The 26,897-nt window shown below is 33.4% G+C and overlaps 1 protein-coding gene across 2 annotated transcripts; it reads left to right on the top strand.

Moving 5' to 3' along the window:
* Nucleotides 1–6,197: 6,197 nt before the first annotated feature.
* Nucleotides 6,198–26,644, top strand: LOC129257130 (diacylglycerol kinase beta-like). 2 transcript variants are annotated; one of them, XM_054895386.2, is made up of 11 exons: nt 6,198–7,258; nt 14,594–14,656; nt 15,714–15,836; nt 16,122–16,270; nt 17,180–17,265; nt 18,140–18,229; nt 18,994–19,154; nt 19,646–19,801; nt 20,308–20,545; nt 21,685–21,866; nt 22,654–26,644. In XM_054895386.2, exons 1-11 carry the CDS (start codon nt 7,115–7,117, stop codon nt 22,783–22,785), a joined length of 1,524 nt encoding a protein of 507 aa, XP_054751361.1. In that variant the 5' UTR covers nt 6,198–7,114; the 3' UTR covers nt 22,786–26,644. The 2 variants fall into 2 exon arrangements, with proteins under 2 accessions (XP_054751361.1, XP_054751362.1); XM_054895387.2 differs by lacking the exon at nt 14,594–14,656 and having other exon boundaries at nt 6,294–7,258.
* The last annotated feature ends 253 nt before the right edge of the window (nt 26,645–26,897 follow it).

Here is a 26,897-nt window from a genome sequence, read left to right as displayed (position 1 = left end):
GTGCGAGTTTCAGGTCACATGATCAAGGTCAAAGGTCATGTAAGGTCAAAGAACTTTGGCCACGTTGGGGGTATTTGTTGAATTGCCATCATATCTCTATAAGTGTATTGGTCTAGTTCATAAAACGTGGAAATAAGAGTAACCAAGTATCACTGAACATCTTGTGCGAGTTATAGTAGTTTTCAAAATCAGCACTGCTGCTATATTGAATCGCGTGATGCAGGTGAGACGGCCAGAGGCATTCCACTTGTTTTTATTTGAAACATTAGGATTTAATTAGTATGATTTTAATAAACTAATTATGTAACATGATGATAGTGATGATCGTAATCCTTATAGTGAGAACTTATTAAGCACACACACTCTGAACATTTGGCTCATTGCACTACATGTATGTCCCCCATTTATTGCTCTAAAAAAAGGTAATTCTGAGATTATAACTTCTTCATATAATTTACATTATAATGCACCATACTTATCCTTGCTCAGGGATAAATATTAAACCACCATAAAAGATCAGATTTTGAATTATATTACTTGTGGTAAATTATTATGAAATTATAATGAATCCCCTTTTGATGACATACAGGTTTATCTTATTTTTCAGTTCATAAAAAAGAAAGCTTAAAGGGTTAGTTTAGAAAAGGGAGAGAATGTAGTGTTTGGAGACCTGTGCCAGACAGAATTAAATAGTATACATATCACGATCTTAAATTACTATCCAGAAGAGGCTAAGATATTTTGCTTTTAATGATTTTTTACAATGGCCATGTTGAATTTTCTCTCATTGTGAGCAAATATTCCCATCATCGATATTCTTTTTTAGATATGAAAGTATAAAGGGGGATAACGATTGTCAATTGAAGACCTTATGGAAATTATGTACTTTTATTAGTTGAATGGGCAACTATCAAAGGAATATAGAGAGATAGATAATCAATTGCAGTTTAGCATTATATAGCACGGCATGGATCATAAGTGTGCAATATGTTTGAATCGTAAGGACAATATATGTTTCATCATTTACACTTTAACCATCGTTTGCATTCATGACGTCAGTTTTAGGGTGTTTGTGGACTTTTGGACTTTAAATCTTGTTTGGATGCTCTACTATGAATGAGATTGTTCATTGAACCGTGTACATGTAAAAAGCATGCCAGACTCAAAGTTATGGCCAGTTTGGAGAGGTTGGATGTACATCGATGTTGTACAGCTTCAGATGTACGTTCTTAAATTGTGGGAAAATACCAAGATTTCAGACTGATTTCAAACCACAGGGCTTTTGAAAAGAGTGGATCAGATCTTGCCTTTTCTGGGAATCTATTTTCTTATGAATACCAAAGGATTCTCTGCTGCATTTACATCTGCTTGTACAAACACGAACTTTGGCACCGAACATTTAAGGGATGTTTGAGCAAATATTTTCTTAGGCAGATATCTTTTGAAGGTTTCCCTCTATTGCTATCTCTTATCGAAAGCCAACAAAATTACTTGAAATAGACAACTTGTTGCCCTATCCAGTCTCCATCCAGTTTTACTGTGAAATATTATTGAAGATGGAAGATGCCTGATCTTGGAGGATTCCGCAGAGTAGCAGCTCATTAAAGCCTTTCAATAAATGACATACAGCACGGTCTTGAATTTTATTCACATTAGCAACATACCTACCTGTGGTGTTTAATAAACACTAAATAAATCTTCTTAGGCTTTTCTTCATGTAATGGACCTTATCCATCAACTTTTCTGTAGCAAGATTATTTATATTTGATTTGCGCTGCATAGAGCAGCTAATCTTAGTCATGTGGGTAAGTACATGTCTTTTTCTTCCTCAGAGAATGAATGTTGTGTACATGGGTTATATTTCATCTCCATTTTCACTTTTAGTTTAGTGTAATTTTTTTTCAGTGTAAGAAACAGGTAAATCTCTGATCTTTTATTGTCCCTTGCACAAATTCATGATAAAAAAGTAGTTGTTTGATAAATAGCTTTTTTTCATTAGTAATTCTGTCTTTGCTCAAATTATTGTTCTTGTAAAACAAGTTTATCTTATACATCATCAGGTTCTTATTCAGATAAAACTATGAAATTAAAACAAATTAGACAGTCTAAACTTTATCCAAATGGTTTTATATTTGAAAAGAAAGGGTTTCCACTTTTCAATAGTTATGTCTTGAGATATGATTGGCCTTGTTAGGGCAGAAATTCCTTTTTGGGAGAATCAAAGAGTAATAGAAAATGTCATTATATATAAATTTATGATATATGAATGTGATAGCGATGAAGAATTAGATATTGTGAGATTTGAACCACAGATTATGAAAAAGCAACAATTCCCAAACTTGTTTGACTTGTCCGACTAGATGCATATTGTGCTGTTAGCTAGCGTGGGACTTCACCCTAGTTGTGAAGCTTAGTGATTTCCAACCCATCATTGCCTATATCAAAGCTTTTGAAAATATCTCATTATTGTATTGTGACCCTTATAGAAGTAATCTATTCATCATATTTAGGGTGAGATTTGATAGCTCCAGGAGTCTATTCAGTTCTACCACTCAGGCATGTAGCCTACCATTTCTATGGGGACACAATGACGTCAAAGAGTTGAACAAAATAGGAAAGAACAGCATACAATTGCAAACTTCTCCAAAAGTTGGTGGTGTGGTCCCGTATTTGAATATCTGTATGCATAATAAATCTACCACTGTACCAAGCAGTAAGATTGAGATATGGCTAGAGATAGGGATACAATATATGGAAATGTAGAGTAAACATTGTCAAAAAAAGGTTGGCATTATGATAACTTAAAGTGTGGTTTTACTTTTGTGTATTTGATAATGCTACAGGGAAATAATGCCAGTATTTATCCATAAGTAATTTCATAACTTAAATGTATGTAATTGTTGAGTAACTACCCCTGTATTGATTGATGTTGTCTTATTTCCATAGACCTAATAGTGCAGTTATTCCCATGGTAATTGTGTCATGGTTTTTTTTTTAGATAGAGAAGATGCCTACAATTAAGTTGAAAAGAATTTCTTATTCATAAATTCCAATGGTGATCACCAGATAAAAAGTGTTTCCACAAACTATCAGTTGAAAATAAAAATGTCAACCACCAAATGAGTATTGAATTAAAAACACACAAAGAGAATACACCTTAAATTCATAACCATTCCTTTCAGATCAGTTCCTTATAAAATGTTCATGTTTGTTTAATAGGCTCATGGAAAAAGATACTTGTGTCCATAATTATATGCATTGCACAATATTCTGTTAATATATTATTATTTTTTGTTAGCTTCCTTTAGTGAAGTTTATGGTATGGGGTGATCTTTTTATGGGATATATATAGAATCAATTATGAATTCATAACCTGACTTTGGCATTGGTTTTGTTCCATGGCAAGGCCAATGGGTGTGTTTATAGACCTTCTCTTGTGTAATAGAATAAGATTGGCCAATGTTAGGGAATACATGTTGCCAACTGTTCGTGGTACAGGGTTGATGTAAAGAAATGAGTATGTCTAATAGAAATGTTCACAGTTATAGATAGTAAGTATGGCATGACTGATTAATTTTTTGAATATTTATTAAATCAATGACTTAAAATAAAAGTAATTGTGTTTATCGTGCAGTTTAAAATTAGATCAATGATACATTAAAAATTGCCTGCATCATCAAAAATTGTATTCTAACTTCAATGGGCATGAGTCATTAAGTCTATTTTGCAAAATCAGTTTTTTTTTTTTGTAAACGGGACAGTTAACATTAACTGGCAGGGGGTTTGATGGGGTAAAAAACTTGCCCAAATTTTGTCTTATTTCACACTTTTCACATCCAAGAAATATCCATGTATTATATATATACTTGAAAGTATTTGATTTAGTTATAAACTACCAAGAAAAATAAGGAATATTCCCTTTTTCCCGGACTATGAAAGATCAATTTATAAAATTTCAATTGATGTTAGACTACTATACTTTGGGACTTAAATGAAAGAGAATTGATTCCTGCAAAGTCCACAAAAAAAATCTTACAGGCATAAATATTCATTTTAAGCCAGTGAATAAGCCTTGAATAAGTTATAAACTCATTTAATTCTCACTTATTAATGATTTGGCTCTGTTTATGCAACTTAAAATATTATTTAAAAAATTCAAAAAGGAATGAGAGCCAATATGAAGTCACTAGAGGAAAGTTCCTATCACTCAGAATCAGGTTTAAAAGCTCAAGGATCTCTCTTTTTTAATCATGAGAGGGTAGAAAGAGAAAGAGAAACATTTTGCATGTTTATTTATCCTGAATGTTGATATCAAAGAAAATAAGATTAGCAGAAATGGAAATCCTATTGAAACCAATATGACAATAACATACCTTCATAATACTTTATTTGATTTCTAATGTAATATTATGATAACATTCCCTCTTATTACCACATGGGGGAAATCCCTTCTTGCTGTAACTGAGAGCAGGAATTGCTTTTATCATGTAACTGCAATTTTAGAGGGGGTCCTTAAAAACTATAGCTCATTGAAACTGAAGCTAGCTTTTATCTTTTATAATGAGGTATTTACCCTCTTATTGTTGTTTAATTTGGAAGATGTTACATAAAGAGTTAAGTGTGAATTAAGACACGCTTGCATATGTGCATTGTGCACACGGTTTATAACTTCATTAATGACTACGCAGTGTGTGCACCCTCTAAACATGATCTGGCCAATGCAGTGATGAAATATATATGCATACATCATACGAAAGGGTGAAGTCTATGAATGGGTTTATTCCGTCATAGTACACATATAGATGTTAAGACGAAGGTAGGGGGCGTTAAGGCGCATTACGAACATTAAAAAAAGACAAAGAAATTCGCCTTAAACGCAGATGTAGAAAGATATATATATATATATATACAGTTGAGGCCAGAAGTTTACATACACCCAGGAAATTCAAAAAAAAGTTGACACTTGCCAATCATCATAAAATTTACTGTATCTTATAAAATATATGTGCTATCGTGACGAATTTGATATTAAACAAATAAGTATGTCATGCTCCTTCATCACATTGCTTTGTCATCAGAAGCTAAAAAATATTTAGGTGTCATTTTCCCAAAAAAATCTTCATATTTTAGACATATTGAAAGTAAAAACTTGACAAAAACTTTTCATATTTGTGCTAGTTACTTCTCAATACAAACATTTCAGATTATACTTTTTTGTTCAGTGGTGACATATCATGATAGAAAGTGTAATATAAATCATAGTTTTGACATTTATGTATTTCTATGAAACGATGTTTGAAAATAAAATAACAAACAATAGAATACATTTGGCATTAATATTACGTTTTTTCTTCAAAGAAAATTCCTCCTGAAACATACTTAAATCCCAACGATATCCCAACCATGTGAAAGTGCTTGATACGCTCTTTCATTTGATACCAAATCCGTTATGGTAGTATATATATTTCTGAAGATATAGTAAATTTCACGATGTTTGGCAAGTGAACAAATTTCACTGAATTCCATGGGTGTATGTAAACTGTTGGCCTCAACTGTATATACATGTACTGTACTCAAATGTCATCTTATTTTCAATTTTTAGTCACACTCATCTTTGTGAACATCCCCCGCTCAAGTAACTTGTTACAGAAATAGGTGTATGAGTGGTCTAGAACGTTCAATTGCTTTTGATGGAGGAATGTTTGGCTTGGGGAGGGGTGGGATAAGGGGGTTAGGGATGTTGACAAGATTAGCAGTCATCCTTTTTGTACCCTTGCCAATCTACTAGGTAGTAATTTTAGACTGCATGTGTTATTTAAGTGAATATATATATGTTGCATTGATATACATTTACATAAAATAACCTACGGAGTATATTGGTGTTTTGTGGTTTGATAAAATCCTACCCCCTCCCACATACAAACATGCACACACATACAAACACATACACTTTATCCCTGCAATTCATGCTCTAGCAATTACTACGCATTTATTAGTCAAAGTTTCCTGTGAAAAAAGTAATAAACATAACCATTTTAAAAGGTACAACACATTTTCTCAACTGATTTCTATACCAATGAATCAAATTCACTGCATTTTTTGCATTTTTTTTGGGGGGGTGGGGTTGGTTTGGGTGTCATAATTGTAATGATTAAAGTGTTCGAGGAGTATAATTAGAAGTCTGGAGCAAAGAATATGAGTTTGTTCAGGAAGTAGCGGTGTTGGTACTGGTTTCCTTTACAATCAATGAAAACCGGGATATTGGTCCCAACAGGAAATTTACCCTATCCTCTAAACAGAGGGAGGGCTTTGGGAACTTTCACCCGCCCTGTTCTTTTCGACATTAGTCTCAAGTTCTGAGCCTAGAGTTGGAACTCATTGATAGATTTCAAAACCATGTGGTGTTCAGACATTGGAATAATGGTTTCAGTTTTATCTGTATGCTGAAGTCGAATCGCTTTCATATTGTCACAGTATTAGAGTGATGCTTTGTGTATGAATCTCCTGGTCTGAACAATGACTACAAGTTTTGTTGGCTAGAGTCTCTGGGATACGAGTCTACTTTTGATGGTATTGCTGGTTGCTGCTCGCCACCTTAAACCAGTTTGTGAATGAACCACCAACCATATTGCACCGTCATCAGTTAAAATGAGTGGAAGGGCATATAACAGCATTCTAGACATGACAACCGCAATTGGAAAAGCCCAGCATTACATCATTGCGTTTTTATATTAGTCAAGAAATGTGTTGTTTGGATTCCGTTGACATGACATGGATTCAACTGGACTATGATTGATTGAGCAGTTTATGTTAGGATTGTTATTTCATTTTCTTGGTTTATAAAGAAATCATCCAAGATTGGAGTACCGGGAATATTTCACTCACCTTAAATCCCTAGGGAGTATGTAATTTTCAAAGAGGAATTCCTGTATTTCTGCCCTACATTTTGTTTAATAAAACACCAGGTTTCTACGGTTTATTAATGTTTTGAGTTCTACAGTCATATTCTGATACGCAATCACCAAGGCAGAAGAACAAAAAAATCACTGGATATATTCCCAATATTACCTCAAGAATTCAAAGTACTCTTTGAGTTGTAGATATTGTAAACTCAATGGTTCTAGGAAGAAACATGACAGTGGAATGTGAGGGCAACCAGTTGCCAATTGGGACAGTAGATGGTAAAAGGAGATGGGATACCTCAGACTTGCAGCTTGCCCCACACCTATCTGTTTCAACGTGTCTTGACCCAATAGAGGTATGTTTGAACAGTTCTTTATTGGAACATATTGGGCTTGCAATCTTGCTTCAATCAAATTTATTAGGCCGGATACACAAACAAGAATAACAAATCCAAATGCAGGAACAAATATCATTGTTATTTCAGGAGAGTTTTCAATTGATCTGTTTTCCCCTCTTTTTTTAAATGGGAAGATATATAGGGACTTGATATAACACCAGAGATGCTAACTACACCTACTGTAAAAAAAATATTTGTTTCAAATGTAAAATGAATTACAAGAATAAAATCCATTCTTTAAGTCTGCTGAATCACAGTATGCACATTTCATGCTTGATTGAATCACAAATGAAATGTAGGTATTTTGATAGGTTTTAGTTGATAGGTTTTTATAATTCAAATATCATTTTCAATTTTGATATTGATATTATTTCAATGTTATAGTCTTTTCAAAATTTATATTGATCGACTTTTGGGGGTTTTAAGCTTGGGGTCATGTTTAATTAAAAATTAAGCATGTTTACCTTTTTTTCATTAGAATGCTACATGAGATGAAATATATAAATGTATTGAGACTTGAATGATTATATTTGTTCAGGCTTCATAAGCTGACCTGTATAATAAATATCTGGTTTGTCAAAGGTTCCCAAGTTTTTTCTCTTTGCTGGAAGAATTAATTGTAAGGTCACTTTTAGATATCGATGTTAGCATGTCTGAGTGGTTTCCTATCCTGTCTGGTCTTTTGGTGTAGAATTTCTCTGAGATTTTTGAGATGTCACCTCTTAATGGTGACTCAAACAATCTATACTTCTGATAACAATCGAAACAATATATATCTTTAACTATATTTTCATGGCCAATCACTTCTAATATACATTTCTGTGTGCGTTTATGCCATCATTTTGAATAATTGTGTTAAAATTGAGATTATAATCTTTACAATACTTAAAATATTTGTATAAGTAGTGGAGCACTTATTTCTGGGATTGGTCATTTTTGGGGATACGAATGCTGTTTTCTATGAACCAATAGATTAATGGAGGAAGAAATTTTTTTTTCTTCTATTTCTTTGTGAAATCTTTAGCAGATATTGTAGATTTAATTGGCTTATATGCAGGAACAACAATCCAGGAAATTTTCTCATGTTTACTACCCATCCTTCATGCAAACTTAGACTTTTTCTCATTTCCTGTTTTCGTGGCGTCCATCAGCTTTTTCTCTCTTTTTTTCTTCCTTTTTTGGCTGTTTTTCAATCAATGATGAGCATAGTGCGCTTCATCTATTCTGTATTTAGAATTTTAGATAGTTCAAAAACATCAAATTGGTAAAATAGGTTGTAATAGGATGGGGATGCATGAGATAGCAAAACAGGATATCTGTGTTTAATGGAATTCCTGTATGAAATCAGTTACATCAAATCAAATGATATTGTTTCCTCTGAATAAGAATTACTTTTTTTCAGGTCATTTGATGTCAATGTGAAAGGGAAAATTATTACCCAGCCCTATTTGTATTCAAGTGAAGTATTCACTTTAGTGGGAATATTGAAAATCAAAGCTTTCTTATGCTGTAGAGGAAAAAAATTATTCTTGCTGATATCATTTCTACCGTTAGGTTTATCATTCGGAAAAAGAATCTTGCCTCCTCCCCACCTCCTTGCTTAAAAAAGATTCCTACAAGATAGAAAACGTATTTCCTCATGGGTTTTTATTTTTTGTTGTATTTTCTTTATTGTTTTGTTATATCAGAGGTGCTATAGTAACTTGTAGGACAGTTGATATGACTTATTTACAAGAAGGTCAATTGTATAAGCTTCATTTATCCATGACACTAGAAACCATAGTGGTTAATCGTGACCTATTTATTTGCCAGCCTATTTGTAAATTCATATTTTGTAGAAGAAAGATTTGTTTTAATATATGTTTTCTATACTATTTTCCAGCCCACATGCCTTTTAGCTTCACTTGAAATGTTAATAAAGAATCATTCAAATATGATGGGATTATTCAAGTGCTATAATCTCTTCAGTACACATATAATGTGTATTATTACATTGAGGTTTTTAGAAGAAATATTTCTTGATGCACTGTGGACATTGCATGACCATGCAGAGTCAATATTGTATTAAAATATTGGTTCATTTTCAATCATAGAAAATTAAAAGCTTTACAAATCAATTGGAAATATTTGGTAATGAAAACAACAAAAAGAATAACCAATTTAAAGTTCTTATTTATCCAGTAGAATAGGCAGAGGATTAATCCAATTAATTTTTGAATGTGAATGGAGCGTTCTTAATTGAGAAGGACATATAGGATAAAGGTTTGATTTAAAGGATATCCATATTAATGAATGAGCTGATATCACCTGTCATAATGCAAATAGAAAGCTGATAAGAGGTCATGGATAGCTTCCTGTATCTACAGATGGTGCAGCAATTTTTATTGTAAAAAGGATGTTTGAAGTTCAATGATAGCTTTAGGGTTTCTTTTTACTTTAACACAATAGCTATCATTAACCTGAATAGATCTACTCCTTAATCTTCATAGCCTGGGAATAATGTCTCACAACTTGGAGTTAAGTGTGACTTATGATTACACTAAAAAACATGGTTGGGTGCATTATGCAACACATTTCTTAAATTTTTTCAGAGCATTGGCTGTAGGTGTGTTAAGTTATCAATGATAAAGATGACTTGATATATGAAATTGACACTCAAGCATGACTTTAATTTGCACTGTGAAATTTTTCCTTTGATGCTCAGATTGTAAATTCATTTTTTCTTTGCAAGTCCTCTCTTCTCATACAGGGATGGAGATTACTGTTTGATCCATGATACATGTGTCCCAACATCAGACATGCAAATCCAAAATGGGTTTCTGAAACCAATGAAATATTGATCGGGGGGCATGTCAGTCCTGCTACAATGAAAACCTACAAAAATAATTATATTTTCTTCCATCCATGAAGTCATATACAAACGTAAAAACACTTTCAATTACTTCATTATGCAAAAATACTCTTATGACCAAGCTCACTTACACTGGAGGTGATGAAATATAGAAATATGTGATGTCAATTTTTTTAATGGTGCCACAAATTTCCTTTTTACTGTTGACAATTTTTCATTGAAAAATGGCCCACTCATTGCCACAACCATGGACACAAATAGAAGCTTCCTATTTTGTAAGAGTATATTGTTTTATACACCAATACAGTCATCATTCACTTTGGATTTCATGGTAAATAGAATGACACCAAATTATTTACATCCTTTTCTGAACTAATAAGGTTTCTACACTCGAATTCTGATCTCTCTTTCTCTTAAAAAAAAAAAAACATTGTATAGTTACATACCTTTCTACTGTACATTATTAAGTCATGTCTCCTTTTACACTTGCATACATTACACACATTTCCTTTGTAATCATGCATGGATCATGATTTTTTTTAATTATAATTTTAATTCAAAACTCTCTCAGTTTCAGGGCATTTCATAATTGTTTTTGTAGCATTCGATCACAGATTCTTTGCATAGAAATACCTGTTAGGAATCATGTTGCAAACAACATAATTTGACAGATGTATTAGCATGGATGTGACCCAGGCCAGGTTTATCAATTACTATAAATTCAAGTCAGATCTAACTTTAAGCAATGTGACGAGGGAACCTTCCGTTGATCACAAAAGGAATCAATGACCTATTGACAAAGAACATTTGAAGATCATTTTGCTCACTCATCTTGGAGACACTCAAGAGTTTCTGGGTTGTTTGTTTGTAGCTTTCTACTCTTGATGTAACATCAAGTTTCAGGTTTTGCTTTCAAATGACATGCAAACAGTTCGATCAGTACATAATGTTTGGCATCATTAAGATGAAGTGCAGATGGTTTGTGGAGAATGCCCAAGTAATATAAAAATCCAACAATACTCTTTAGTCTTCAGTTTGCCAAACATTGGCGCCAATGTTGAGAATCACTTGTTAACAGGATACTGGCAATGTTTGCTGGATATCATGGTAAAAAAAAAGTTTAGTTCCATCCCTAATTAAAATGATTTGCTCCAGATTAATGATCATCACTACAGTATTGCTTTCAATGGTTTAAATGCATCATTGAGAAAAAAGGGTGATTTTTCTTTGTCTTGTTGTTGAGACAGTTTTATGATATGAAGTTCAATCCCGATGGCATTAGGACTGAGACCCTCCAAAATAGTGATACGGCAATAGATTAGAGCTTTACTGTGGAGCACCACTGCAATGGACATTTAGTTTTGTTGTTAAATATGTATTTTATAGGTAATAAAGATGATTGTAAATTATCAATAAGGCCTCCCTGTTTGTATGAGTTGAATGAAAACTTCCATGGTGGGTGAAATGGATGAAATGGGATGCTTGAATTGAAGATTGGTATGGCCTGATGCTAAGCAAGCCTTTACTATATGTAGCACAAAGAAACCATCCTGTTTGCAACCTGAACCTGATCAATACATCACATTCTATTCTTGTTTGATTCAATAACAATTTATCCAGATCTTTTTATCATTCTTTAAACTGCAAGTACTATTTTCATGCATTATTGATGTGATTTGTTTTTAGAAATATATTATTTTTTGTTCAAGAAAAAAAAAACCCTCATGATAGGACTTGAACTTTAACAGTGTTCTTGTCTGACAAATTAAATGCGCTAATTGATAGTCACCAAAGCACTTGTTATTGGGCCCTCTAGATCTTTAACCTACCCAGGACTCATTTATTATGCATGTAAGACAGAGAGGAAACAATTAATAGATGCGAATATTGTGCTATTCTTAGTCAGCAATTATGTAATGCCCTTATATGGTGGGGGTGAATTTGTGAATGGGAATTCAGTCAAGTCATTGAGAATGTAATGGTGTGTTGGACGCAGGTATGATCGCTACTCATGCCCTTGACTGTACTAGTCATAGTTATTGCTTAGGGTGTAATCATGTTATTTTTGTCATGTTGTAATGATGGGTCATATGTTAATCATGGTATGCATGTGTTATTTTTGCATCAAAAACAAATTGTGCTGAAAGTTCATGGTGTTCCATTGAAAGACATAGGCTACCATATATAATGTTTGTCTTTTCTTGCTATAACTTTCTAAATGTGGCCCAAAAAATATGTTTAAAAACTTTAGTCTATAACCATCTACGTATTAAGAAAATTAGTAACTTACAGACTCAACATGATACTGATGTGACACTGGGGGGTTCATCAACACATGATACTTAATTGCAGTCCTTATCATTCTGAGTTTCTTCTTATGTCATTTTTTTAAATGTAGTTCTTATGTGTTAATGTTCTATCCTACTATGTGCCAGTCTCTTTTCTGATAAAGACCATGTTATATTAAGGTGGTCTAAATGAAGAAAACCCCAGGAGAAAACCCTCGACAAGCTATTCACCACCCCTTCCTTATGGCCCAGTTAATCTAAATACTCTTCTATGCATGTTCCACTTCAATTTTTGTCCATAATATACAGAAACTACCTGATATCATTCAGTTATTTCATTTGGATAATTTATCTCTCTTTTTTCTCCACCTTTCTCCTTGTTTTAATATCCTATTACCTCTGAACCTATCCTGGAATGCATCTGCTAATGTCTTATCAATCCTGCTTTTTGTACCCCAATTTCAAAAAAAAATTTATCTGGATGGAAAAATGAAACTTATCTATTATTATCAATCTCTGTATCCTCTGTTTATGATGCAATAATTTCAAATGATATGAAATCCTAAACCTTGTTTGTAAACTATGTTTTTCTTATGTTCCTGTACTTGTTTAATCAAATGGACTTAAAATGATTCTGATGTTTTTTTATATTTGGGTTTTCAAACTTTATAACCAACCCCTTGATCCATCTTCTTTTATCATGATATGAATACTCCATTTTGTATGTTAACCCAACATCGTGTATATCATATATAATTGTTCAATATTTTGTGCAAATTCAAATAAATTGTAAATTGGGTGGGTATTCATTTAAGAATGACTACTCTCTCTCTAAATATATCTCATAAACTGAATTATATTACTACCAATGGAAATTATACCATTACCACTTAAAACCTGACCCATCCACACCTCCCCCTTCCTATTTTACCACTCACTTACCCCACCCCCTGATTACATCCTGCCTTTATCCTCCATCTTACTACCACTAACCTTTTACCCTCCTGAATTACATCCTGACCTTATCCCTCGTTTTCCGTATTCCCCCTTGCCCCTCATAACCACCCATCCTTATTCATCCTCTCCCTTACCACCACTAACCCTTTGCCTTCTCCCTTATCCCTCCTATCCCTTATTACCACTCACGTACCTCACCACCCTATTACTTCCCATCCTTATTCATCCTCTCCCTTACCACCACTAACCCTTTGCCTTCTCCCTTATCCCTCCTATCCCTTATTACCACTCATGTACCTCACCACCCTATTACTTCCCATCCTTATTCATCCTCTCCCTTACCACCACTAACCCTTTGCCTTCTCCCTTATCCCTCCTATCCCTTATTACCACTCACGTACCTCACCACCCTATTACTTCCCATCCTTATTCATCCTCTCCCTTACCACCACTAACCCTTTGCCTTCTCCCTTATCCCTCCTATCCCTTATTACCACTCACGTACCTCACCACCCTATTACTTCCCATCCTTATTCATCCTCTCCCTTACTACCACTAACCCTTTGCCTTCTCCCTTATCCCTCCTATCCCTTATTACCACTCACGTACCTCACCACCCTATTACTTCCCATCCTTATTCATCCTCTCCCTTACCACCACTAACCCTTTGCCTTCTCCCTTATCCCTCCTATCCCTTATTACCACTCACGTACCTCACCACCCTATTACTTCCCATCCTTATTCATCCTCTCCCTTACCACCACTAACCCTTTGCCTTCTCCCTTCTCCCTCCTATTCCTTATTACCACTCACGTACCTCACCTCCCTGTGACATCTCATTATTATTCATATTCCACCTTACTTCCACTAACCCTTTGTCCTCTCCGTAATTACGCCCTAACCTTATTCCTTATCTTCCTTATTACCACTCACTGACCCCATCCCTTATTATATCCCACCCTTATTACCACTCACACCTATTCCTCCTCTCCCTTGAATGCTGATCTGCATGGTTGCCTGCATTTGTATACCTTATTCTGCAATGACTACCATTCACTATTCCCCTTCTCCATTCATTCTACCAACCTTCTGTCTCTCTTGCCTGCCTGCCTGTGTGCCTGCCTGCCTGTTTTGCTTGCTGTTCATCTATCTTACCATACCATCACCACAACCACCACCACTACCACCACCGTTCAGGGAAGAGTCAATTCCGTCAGAAAATCATTGCATGGTAAACCACAACCTTCAACAGGTATAGAGGTAAGCAAGTGTGTTGCATTCAACTCACACAACAAACAATGAATGATGTCATTACTAAAAATCATTCCATTTACAGAAAATTATATTCTATCAAGATATGCAAGAAATATTGATTTCAGTATATTCATTGGAGGTAGAAAATTTGAAACAAGTATATTTCTTATCAAGATTTACATAGCAAGCTATTTCTTGAAGTGGTAAAAAGAGATTTTTACAAAAGATTTACTTTACAAACTTTCTTTCTAATTTTCATTGTTTTTTTTTTATAAAACAATTGATTTTCATCCTATAAGTTTTGTAAATAGGTGATAATCTTGTCATATAATTGTTGATCATGCTTTTGAGTTATACCATTTGGAACATTCTACCGCATACCACACCCCTGCATAGATTTATCCCTACCTCACCCACCCTCAGAATTTATTTTTACATGTCCTTATTCTAAACATCATTTTGATTTGGGATTGGAATGGATGCCAGTTGGGCATGTGATATTCATTTGCATGGCAGGAAAGAAACAAAAGGTGTTGATAAATCTCTAGAAAATTGAAAATGGAATTGTGTTTTCTTTCCTAGTAATCGATTCTTCTAGGCGTTTATCATTAATCCTCTTTTTCAACTATTTTTTTAAAGACCACAAAGGACATGCACACATATAGCTACTTGAGTTACAGATAAAAAACAACAATGGGTGAACTCAAAGTTATTCTGGATAGGTTTTTATCAATGTTTTATGTTATTGCATTAACATATATATTCATTGTGACATCACATACTTGAATTTTTGGTTTACATTGGTAGAATCATTCAATAAACTTTGAATCATTTTGGAATTTATTATTTTTTATTAGTTATTTCACTTATAATTTGTTGAATCAAAATTCAAAATGTTTAATGTCATTATGCCCCAGAGTTTGAGATAGTTCATATTATGTAAGTGCCTGTGCTTTTATAATTATGCCAGTGGCAGAAGGAAAATGTTATAATATTTACAAACAGAACATGTTTTTGTATTTCAAGAGTGATAACTATCCATTCAATATGTGTCTTTATACAGGAGAGGAGAAGCACGTTAACACCCAAAGATAGTAATGCTTCAGAAGACGTTTCAGATGGAGGCCCTCAAAGAAGGGGTGTCTGTAGGACAGATTCAATGTCAATAGAAGGACAAGGGTTACAGGTAATAAGATGTCAAAAATTATCAAGAATTCCTTTATATGCTTGTGAAGAATAGGTAATAAAATTATATGAAGTGATAATTATAGTAGTTTAAGGAATTAAAGTAGTTTTATAATATCCTTATCTTTATAACATTCATGGAAATTGCCTCTTTAAATTCATGAATTATATAATTGATACATCATATTTTGCTTGGAAGTTCATTTTTGTATGGAAAATGCAAATGAAATGGAATACAAAATGAAAGGTGTTGCACATTTACTCTATTTCTTTTGATTTGCTTTAGGTGACACCTCTGCCTGGCTCTCATCCCCTAGTAGTTTTTGTGAATCCTAAGAGTGGTGGCAGGCAAGGCGAAAGGATCATGAGAAAATTCCAGTATCTTCTGAATCCTAGACAAGTGTATGATCTGAGTAAAGGAGGACCTATGCCTGGGTAAGTTTGGGTTAATCTTTGTGAGGGGGGGGCATCATAGCAGGGGATATTTTACTAGGGGCATATCTAGGTTTTCATAATGGGGGCACCTATATTTCTCAAGACGAAATGAATGCCCATCTCTCACAAAGAATATCATTTACAGAAAGAAAGGAAATTGTTAATGTTTATCAATTCAAATAAGGGGAGCCATAGCACATCGAATGATAAAAAGGAGAATCACATTTGTTCCTTTATCTCGGTGAAGAGAAAATGAGGTTAAAAATTAGAGGCAGAGTGTGAGAGTTTCCTGCTTCATCAAATACAATATTTCGCTATAGAGGGCAGCACAGTCATTTTTCATATATCACAGTTTCATCATAAATACCATTGGCCAAGTCTTTGCACATCAAATTAACAAATGGGATTTTGAAACAAAAACAGCAAGATGCAATGGACTGTGCTTTATGTTTTATTTGTTAACTATCCTGTCAGAAAGTTTTCTTGTGATGAATTTAAACATTTGAAAGCTCTTTGTGTCACTGCATATTTCAACATATTAGGAACATGGCACTCCAATACATGTCTCTAAATTTGAGATATACAGATGCCTTTTAACTTTTTACTGTTTTAACACATTCACATGCAATATATATTTTTTTGCCTGGATATGAATAAAAGTATTCAATAATTATCTCTTGACAATATTAATTTTTCAAGATTTTGTTTGCACTTCATATTCTAGTTGTTCGTAAATACAAATTAATGAACAGCTTTAAGATCCCCCATGTCTTTATCATAATCAACCATATTAATTTGTCTTTTATGATATGAGAAATCACACTCTAAATGAAAATTTACAGTTATAAAGTTCTCAATTATACAAAGAAGTGGGTAAATAGATAACAAAAATTATTGTGTTTCATGCAGGTTGAAATTCTTCAAAGATGTACCAAACTTCAGGGTTCTGTGTTGTGGAGGTGACGGTACTGTAGGATGGGTATTAGATTGTATAGGTAAGTTTCTTTCAGATTCTGTCAAGAATTTATCCTCACAACCATGTGTAATACAGAATTGGCAAGACTTCAGAAATGAAAGTTATCTTAAAAGTTATATTCAAATGCTATATTTCAGGTTGTTATTGTGTTCCTATAATTTTCACTACTGGAAAAATTTGATTGAAATACAATGCAATCACAAAACACTGTCTTGACTGAAAAAATCCTTGAATCAAAACCATTATGAAGTACTATGAAGGCAAAGTGTGTATTCAGATGGTGTAACAGTGCTTTCTTAAATATCTTGATGTATTGTTATGGAAGTCCATACTGGTTTTTATTCATTCTGGACCCCCTAGGGAGACCAAACACTGGCTGAAAATGGTTTATCAAGCCCATACTTGGGAAAACTAATGAATAAATACATGAATCAATCAAAATGCTGAATCCTGTCTTTAATGATTTATTTAGTGATTTTTAAAGGTTTAGAAAATGTTTATCAAACAACATATATACTGTAGAAAAAAATCTTTGCAAGAAAAATTACATACATTACCTAGTTATATTAATGTCTATGATGTGATGAGGGTAGAAGTAGAAATATATGACTGAATGAAATGTAGGACATTTCAGTGGTTAAGACTAGCTGATATAAAGCTGAATTCTTGAATGTAAAGCCATAGACGATCAACTTTTACTTGTGTTTGTTATTTGCTCACTATTCATTTTACTATTAAAAAGGTTTACTGGTCAGTTAATGTAGATCAGAGAGTATCTACACAAATCATTCTATTAATAAGCGGAATGCAATGGTATATCCAAGTGTCTTTAATCTGTAAAGTTGTGTAATTTCATCAATAATGATCATCATGGTTTTTTTTTTGTTTCTCAGATAAGCTGTCAATAGATCCCAGACCATCAGTAGCTATTCTTCCTTTAGGTACAGGCAATGATCTAGCTAGGTGTCTCAACTGGGGTGGAGGTAGGTTTTCTCTTCTTATTCATGATTGGTCACTGATGGAAAGATGTCTATCCAGTATCCAATCAGGGGCCTGTTGCATAACACTTTTTACCTGAGAAAACTCTGGTAAAAACTGAGAACTAAGGTTAGTCTGATTTCTGCCATTGACTTTAACACAGGGCAAAAACTTCGGTAAAAACAACCTGAGTTTTCTCAGGTAAAAAGTTTTATGTAACAGGCCACAGGAGTGTGGTTTATACTGATATACATATTTATGTCAAGCTTTATTTCAAGTAATGATGATAAGGTAATTTGAAAAAGGATATCTAGGCAAAAGACAGTAGCTAATTTCCTGGTTATGTTATAGTACTTCCTTCCTTGACTAGAGTGATTCTTCTGATTGAAATAACAATTTTGACAGAAAATTATATTTCAATGAGTGATCTATGAAATATGACCATGTTTTATTTTTCATGAAGAAGATTGCATTTGTAGATAGGTTTGTTATAATTTTATTGCCTCAAGTAGGTACAAAAGAAGAATTAGAGGGACTTGATTTGGTAGAATATTTGATTTCTTAAATCATCTTCTTATCACAAAAGAAGAACAATGTGTATAACAAGGAAATAGGTGTCCTGTGATTCATTAATAACCTAGATATTTCATCATATTCTTCAATGATTATGAATGGAAACATCTAATAGGAGAAAAAAGTTGGTCAGAGGACTTGATTGATGATCGAATCACCCATTTTTTTTTTCTTCTTCATTCCTTTTGTTGTTCAGGTTATGATGGAGGTAGTCTACCCAAGATTCTAAAGGACATTGAGGTGTCTGGTGCAGTTGAATTAGATAGGTGGCAGATAGAATTTAGCACGCAAGATACAGGAGAACAAGGAGATCCAGTTCCATACAACATCATAAACAACTACTTTTCAATAGGAGTGGTAAGTGTATCTACAACTCATGCAGTGACAGGTGCTCACAGTCATTGAGGACTTTCCATAAAGCAACATTTCATGCATTTCTTGTGACATAATTTTGCTAATTTTTACTCCAATCATCTATAGTTAAAACTGGATCTTTAAATTATTATATTAACAAGCAACTGAATGGAAAGTTTATTTTATAATTCATTAGAGATAAAGGAAATTCAATCCAACCCTAAATGTAGAGGTCGCATTAGAAGTCCCACCCACAAAGATTATTATACACCCGTCCTAGACGGGACATATGGTATCACGCTCTGTGTCTGTCCGTCTGTCTGTCTTTCCATCTGTCTGTCCATCCGTTAACATTTCCTTGTAAACATGATAATTTCAGTTTAACTTTAACTGTATTGCACCGATTTTATTACCCCCCTCCCATAAAAAAAAATTTGGTCTATAAAGCCCAGTCAAAATAAGATTTAATATTTGACTTTCTTTGTTTGATACAGGATGCATCAATAGCTCACAGATTCCACACAATGAGGGAAAAGCATCCAGAGAAGTTCAACAGTCGGATGAAGAACAAGCTTTGGTATTTTGAGTTTGGTACCTCAGAAACATTTGCCTCAACATGCAAGAACCTTCATGAAGATATTGATATCATGGTAAGTTAACGTATTTATAGGGTTGATACAGGGATTACTTGCCTGTTGAAGTCAGTGGATTAATCTCATGGATGGTATTTGATTTTCATACTAAGTTTAGCATGGATTAACCCTTGTACTTTATGGTGTCCATATTGACAACTCAGTGACCGTGCACAGGTTGTTTAAATCCAATGAGGGAAAAAAATTTGAAAAACATTTCACAATTTATCATGAAATTGGAAAGAAAAAATTATCTGAATCATAAATGAATTTCAGGAAAGTCTCTAGTACAATATCTTTGTCATGATTTTTTTTAGTCTCAGAGTAATAATACAGAAATCAGGAAATATGTCTATGATACCCCTTTAGTTTCAATTCAATGTAAGATTAATATTCTACCACATACCAAAATAATCCATACATGTACATATTTTCTGGTATCAATATTTGTGTTAATATTAATTTATGATTCATGTGTGTGTTTCATTTACAATTAGAGTACAATGCATTCTATCTAAATACAGTGTGATGGGGTATCCTTGGACCTTGCACTGGGTCCATCACTAGAGGGTATCGCCGTGCTGAACATCCCCAGTATCTACGGGGGCTCCAACCTGTGGGGAGACACACCCAGCAAGAAGAAACAACGCAAGCTAGAGAAGAAACTTTACAGGAACAGGGATAGACATGATAGAGGTGGTGACAGCCATTCCACTGTTGGTCTTACACAATCAAACATTGACCTCATGTTTGCAAGGCAGTGTAAGTGACAATTAGTTTGCAGGTATTGTTGGTTGGGGATTACAAAGGAATTGAGTCTCCTTCATTGGATATTTTATCACCATAGCTAATCAGACGCTTATGCCCCTTTGCAAGAAACCTGCAATCAATGTCAAGACGGTGGTAGGTCCAGACATTAATCATAGGTTTTGCAATCTATCATTTGTTTGCTCCTTGCAACAGATTTGCTGTAACTAAAATTGTTCTTTTCATTGTATAGTTGTTACTGATATTTGCATTCGATAGCATATAAGTTTCTTGCAAAACCTACTAAAAGAATTTTATGGTCATACTGTTCCACAAGCAACCCATGTTTCTCAGCCTTCTCTTCATCCTCCCTTTTAACCATGTTTTCAGTATCCATATAAAGTATCCCTATTCAACTTCTCTCTGTCTCTCAATGCCCATGTCATATCAGGGTTTTAAAACCTTTCTTTTTGAATAAAATGACCCTTGAACTATGACTGTCTCCTCATCAGCCTATGAACTTGTATAATTCTCCATTTTGTAAATAATAACCGTGAAAGCCATTGTGAAATCTGAATTGTAGTCTTGGTCACAACTTTTGTTAAAATACACGTATCGTGATCCTTCATTAATCCTGCTCTTCTCAGAAATGGTAGAAAAGAGCTACATTGGCCAATGTCCTAATTTGTAAGACCATTAATGTATCTTATATTACAAACATGTCTAATGATTTGTATCTTTTGATTAGGCATATGGCTCTATTGCTCTTCCACAAAGTCTGTAAGTGTGTGTGAAATAACATTTACAAGACATACACTCAATCTCATTGGCCAATGTCCTAATTTGTAAGACCATTAATGTATCTTATATTACAAACATGTCTAATGATTTGTATCTTTTGATTAGGCATATGTCTGTATCACTCCTCCACAAAGTCTGTAAGCGTGTGTGAGATAACATTCACAAGACATGCACTCAATCTCTAATGACAGAAGTGCAATTGCACACTGTTGAAATAAAAATTTTATCTTGCCCTGAATTTTGAATGCAGTAGTCATCATGTGGGGCTTTAAATTGACCAACCTTGTCATGCAAAAGCTTCAATAATTCAAACGAATCATTTACTCATCTATGTTTTTTTGTTTGTTTTTTAGCAATAGGAGACAAGTTGCTAGAGGTCGTGGGCCTAGAGGGCTCACTTCATGTAGGTCAAGTCAAGGCCGGTATTAGGTCATCGGGTCGAAGGTTGGGTCAATGTCAGACTGTCACTATCAGGACGAAAAAACGAGTGCCCATGCAGATTGATGGAGAACCATGGCTTCAACCTCCATGCACGGTATGTATCATCATGACAGCATTTTTTTAAACAAATGGTCTCTCATTATTGTTATAAGCTACCAAAATCCTTGCATCTCATTGGCTTAGAACAAATTTGTCTGTGAAAATGATTAACTACTTGTTCTATGAAACACGCCCCAGATTCATATAAGGCTTGACCAGGGGGGAAATTATTATAGTTGTATGTTGTTGTGGTCATGTAATAGGTAGTGATTATAATGGTAATTATGAGAATAAACAGTTATAGTCATAGAATGTAATATTGAAATGGTGTTGATGAGGGAGATTATAAATAACTTAGCATGAAAATATGACTGTGGTATTCATACATCAAAAGTATTATATTACTGAAAAACAATGTTCCATGTTAATAAGTGTATAAATATTTCCACCTGAAATTGAAATTGTGGTCTTAGAGGGTGAAAACCAACAGTATTGTGAGATTACAATTCTTTTTCATTTAATTTATGTAATTTAGGAAGGGTATTATAGTTAAAGGAAATGACCAGCACAAATGATTGCTATTTATATGTCCCAACCTTTCAAAATGAGGGGGGGGGGGGAATACCAACATCTGTTATGTACACTTCTGTGTAGTCTTATGCATGTGTGATGCATGTGACTTGCTGCAAAAGAGTCAAATTCTGATCATTTTAGCATTCACTAATTCTTAGCTATTTGCCAATCATCTTTAGATGGTTTCCTGTATAGAAGGATCTTTAGAACATGTTTATCATTCCTGATGAATCAAATGCACCCTTTTTTGTTTTAACTTATCTTCACAGATATCAATAACACACAAGAACAGCACACCTATGCAGAAAGGACCTCCACCAAAGAAAAGTTTCTCTGGAATCAGAAAACTGTTTGGCAAGGGGAGCATCGATGCAGATGAGAGTAGTGATGTGCATCTATGAGACTAGAAAGATGCAAGAGACACATCAAGATTGGATCTTTAAGGGACGCACTCCGCGGCGTTCCCTCCAATCTCTTCAAATATTGCCTTCCATTCCTGAGTGCGAGAGAGAACAAGAGTGAAAAAATGCCACAAGGTGTAAAGATGTGTTTCACCCAAATTGGAGAGATGCAGATTAAGTGGAGTTGATCCTTTATGACTAATGATGTTGGTGATGATGATGATGATGATGATGATGATGATGATGATGATGATAATGATAATGATGATAATGATTGTAGAGTTTGATATAAAGGGCAAATTTGGACTTCAGAGGTGGGTAGTATAACATAGACAAAGCAAGTGGGAAAAAAGGCCATCTGCATTCCATCCAATGGTTCAGAGGTATTCCACTCTGTTTTCTGATGAGAGGCAATTCTAAGCGATTCGACACAACTCTTGAATGTATTCTAGATGTTCATGGACAGCGTTTGGTATTACTTGTAATGAAGAGAATTTTATGAGGATATAGTCTGGGATGAAATATAATGAAGCACTATTCATTGTATTAAACCATTTTATATATCTTTAAGAAGTGACAGATATTTGCATCCACAAATATATGTGCTGATTGTACATGTAATTGGTGCTGTGGGGATCTTAAAAATCTATGTAAAATCTCAGAATATTGTCAGAATCGGATGCAAACAGACTCTTTGATTTGTCAGGAATTCCACTAAGCCAAGGTATTAAGTCTGGTGTGACAGAGAGATATTTCTATCATCAGAAGGTGCAATGAAAAGAAACATAAATGGTTTTCAAGTGTCAATGAGAGTTCATTCCATATGTGATATGATATTTGAATAATTAACAAAATTAGTCTTCTGCAACAGACTTTTAACAGTGTGAAGGAAGCTATGTGCTCTGGTTCAATCATGCATGTTGCTTCTTTTTTATATTTTGTCGTGTAAAATCCTATTTTTATTTTGTGTGTATATTTTGTATAGAATGTGCTTGCTGGATGTCAAGACATATATAGAGAATATTATATGTATTACTGAATATCAAATAATTTGGGGAAATTCCTTATGCTTGAATAGTGGTCAACTTATTCTTACAAAGTTTAGTTCTAAATGCAGGATTCTTATTAATTGTCTGAATAATTTTCAGTGGATTGAAATAAAAAGGTAAAAAATAAACATCTGATAAATTTGACACTCAGAATATATCCATGAAAAACTGGAAAGGAAAACAGAATCAACAAATGACCATATAACGACTTGGCATTAAGCAATTATAGCTGTCCTAATGAAGCTACATGTTCTGTTTATAAGAAAAAAGAAATAAAGTTGTTTAGTATTCTGAAGAAAAAAAATGAAAATCAAAATGATATCATTAAAATGTTCATGAAGAATAATAATCATAGTATGTCAATACATACTTTTACACAACACTTTTGTAATACTCCATTAATGTATCTAAACATTGTGATCCAAATATATCTTAAGTTTTTCTATTCTTACTTTTTTATTTTTTTTATGTTTTTAAATCAATTTGTCAGTTTGCAAGTGCTGATTCTGAGTGAATTTGACAGCCTTTTATTTTGTTTCAAATATATTTGATAACATTTGTAATAATGTACTTTGTTCCTCTAATAATGTTTATTAAAATCTTTTGTTTGGTTTGCAGTGTGAAGTTATGTGAGATATATTAGTATCACTTGTCTTTCCATATGTTTATATGTAGATGTTTTCAATGAAGATATATGTACATTATGTTTCCTTTATACTTTTTATCAGTTTCATATCAACACCATATTCTTGAGTCTGTGGCTTCACTTCTCATCAAAAGCAGAAATATTATGTATATGGATGTCGGTGGAGGTTTGCTAGTCATATTATTTATATATAGATTGATTTGTACTCAAATGTTTCTATTTGGAAGAAATCACCATTGTATTGTAAGTATTTTGTTTTTATTTGAAATTATGTTAAGTGATTTTTTAATCGTGTTCACCCACTTTACGAGGATAAATATTTATTTCTTGTTTCATTTTATTCAGGAATTTCGATATGAATAATGATGATACCTTGGCTATCTGATTATTTATTGGTATTGAAGCCTTTGCGTTTTCAGTGTTGATTTTTTTTCTCAGTTTGCAAAAATAAAAATGTTCCATTGTATTGGCTAAGTTTTATTTTACAAGCACATACTGCATTACCCTCAGTGTGTATTTCTAAAATAGCCATCCCACTCAATCAATTCTTATGGGAAAAGGCCCTTCTGATACTATTATCTTTTCTCACATTTTGTTTGGAATTCTTAGTATAATCTACATCACAAAATTATTGCTTTGAAATGTAATCATAATCATCATTTATAATCATTGACAAATATACAAAAAAACATTATAATGCGGAGAGTTGGTATATAATTTTGTTTTCTTCTTAAGCTGGATGTTATAATTGGTTACTGGTACTCTGAGCTTTCTGTATGATATCAATTTTTTTATTTAATGATATCAGTTGTATTAGCTTTGTAGATTCCAAAGCATTTTATCACATTATTTAACTATTTGTCTGAGCTGGTTTCAGCAATTGAATTTTACCAATATATTAGCAGCTATAAAAGTGGTGTATATACAATAAGAAGTCTCTCTTTATGTAGATCATAGTTCTGTGTTATGAAACATTTTGTATTGTTTAACATTTTGTTTTTTTTAATTTTGATGAATATGGCCTTTAAGAGAAAATTTTAAGGGAAATGCTATTTAAGGTTAAGATTAAATATCAACATGCTAACGTGGAGTATAAACCACCTTGTATAACTTTGCTTTTTTAGGTACAACAAGAGATTCATGATTTGTATTGATATTTTGAAAACATTTGATTGTTTATTTTTCTTTGGTGTGTATAATTTGTATTGGGCTGTCAAGATTTGAAATCAGTGTCGCTTTAAAAAAAAAGTTATCCCCCAAACTTTCAGGATAGTAAATAATCATTTTGTTTCCTGCTATTTTAGTATGCTAGTTTAGCACATTTGCTTTTTCTTTTGCTCTTATCATTTTTCTTGTCAACTTTTACTCATTATTCCCTATCTCTCAATACTTCTCTAGATGATCTATTCACTTCTCTCTCCAATCTTTCTCTCTCTCCCTCTCTCCTTTTCCCTCTCTCTCTCTGCTTCTCACCCTCTCCTATATCATTGAATTTAGAATCATTTAATTTAACTTTAGAAATAAAATGCCATACCTCACTTTGACTCATTTGAAGGCACCAATGTTTTTAACACAAGAATATTTATGTTATAGTTTTGTCTCGTTTCTTTTTTATTATTTAATAACTGTGTTATCCTCTCAAAATTAGATTATATGTAGTAGTTTTTTTTCAAATCACTGCCCACTTGTTCTTTGTATTCAAGTGGTATGTAAATGAAACATAATTTAGGAAAGGGGTTTGGGTAAAAAAAGATCAAATTTGTGTTTTTATTGTAGTCTTCCTCTTAAAAAAAAAAGTTTTTAAGAGTGTGTGCATTAGAAACAAGGCACTTGATATAAGAACCTATGTTTCATGAGGCCCTGCCCACATGAATGGTAATATTGCCTCCAATAAAAACCATGGTAAATACAATGTGTTAGACATTGTCTACCACTAGTACTTCATTTACCTTACCATGTATCTGTTGAACTTCACCCTATATTTCCAACTATCATTCTAGAAAAGTCTTGAGATTTGAATGCATTGTGACTTTACAAGCAGGTTTTTTGTTTAAGACTGGGTATCATTAACTGCCCATTTTCATGATCTGATATGTATAGCAAGGTCTTGGCTAGAATTAAAAAAAATTGAATATTTTAAAGGGTATTTTTAACCTGATATTAACATCGTGTCTTGTTTATTGTTATTTGAAGTGTTATTATTTGGGATGATAGGTCTATTTTAATGAAAGTTAAGTGGATTCTCTTCGAAAGCCAGTGCGATTGATTTCACACACACACAGTTCCATTACTGATGTTGTTTAACTCCGCTTTAAACTTACTGTATTCATTTATGTCTTGTCCACAATTCCATCAAATATTAGCACTAGAGGCATTGTATTTTTGGTTGTCCATTCCTATTTCTGAACTGTGTATTT

The sequence above is a fragment of the Lytechinus pictus genome, chromosome 3, assembly GCF_037042905.1.
Source record: "Lytechinus pictus isolate F3 Inbred chromosome 3, Lp3.0, whole genome shotgun sequence".
Taxonomy (NCBI): Eukaryota; Metazoa; Echinodermata; class Echinoidea; order Temnopleuroida; family Toxopneustidae; genus Lytechinus; species Lytechinus pictus.
The sequence above is the reverse complement of the archived record's forward strand: the minus strand, read 5'-3'. Positions and strand labels throughout refer to the sequence as shown.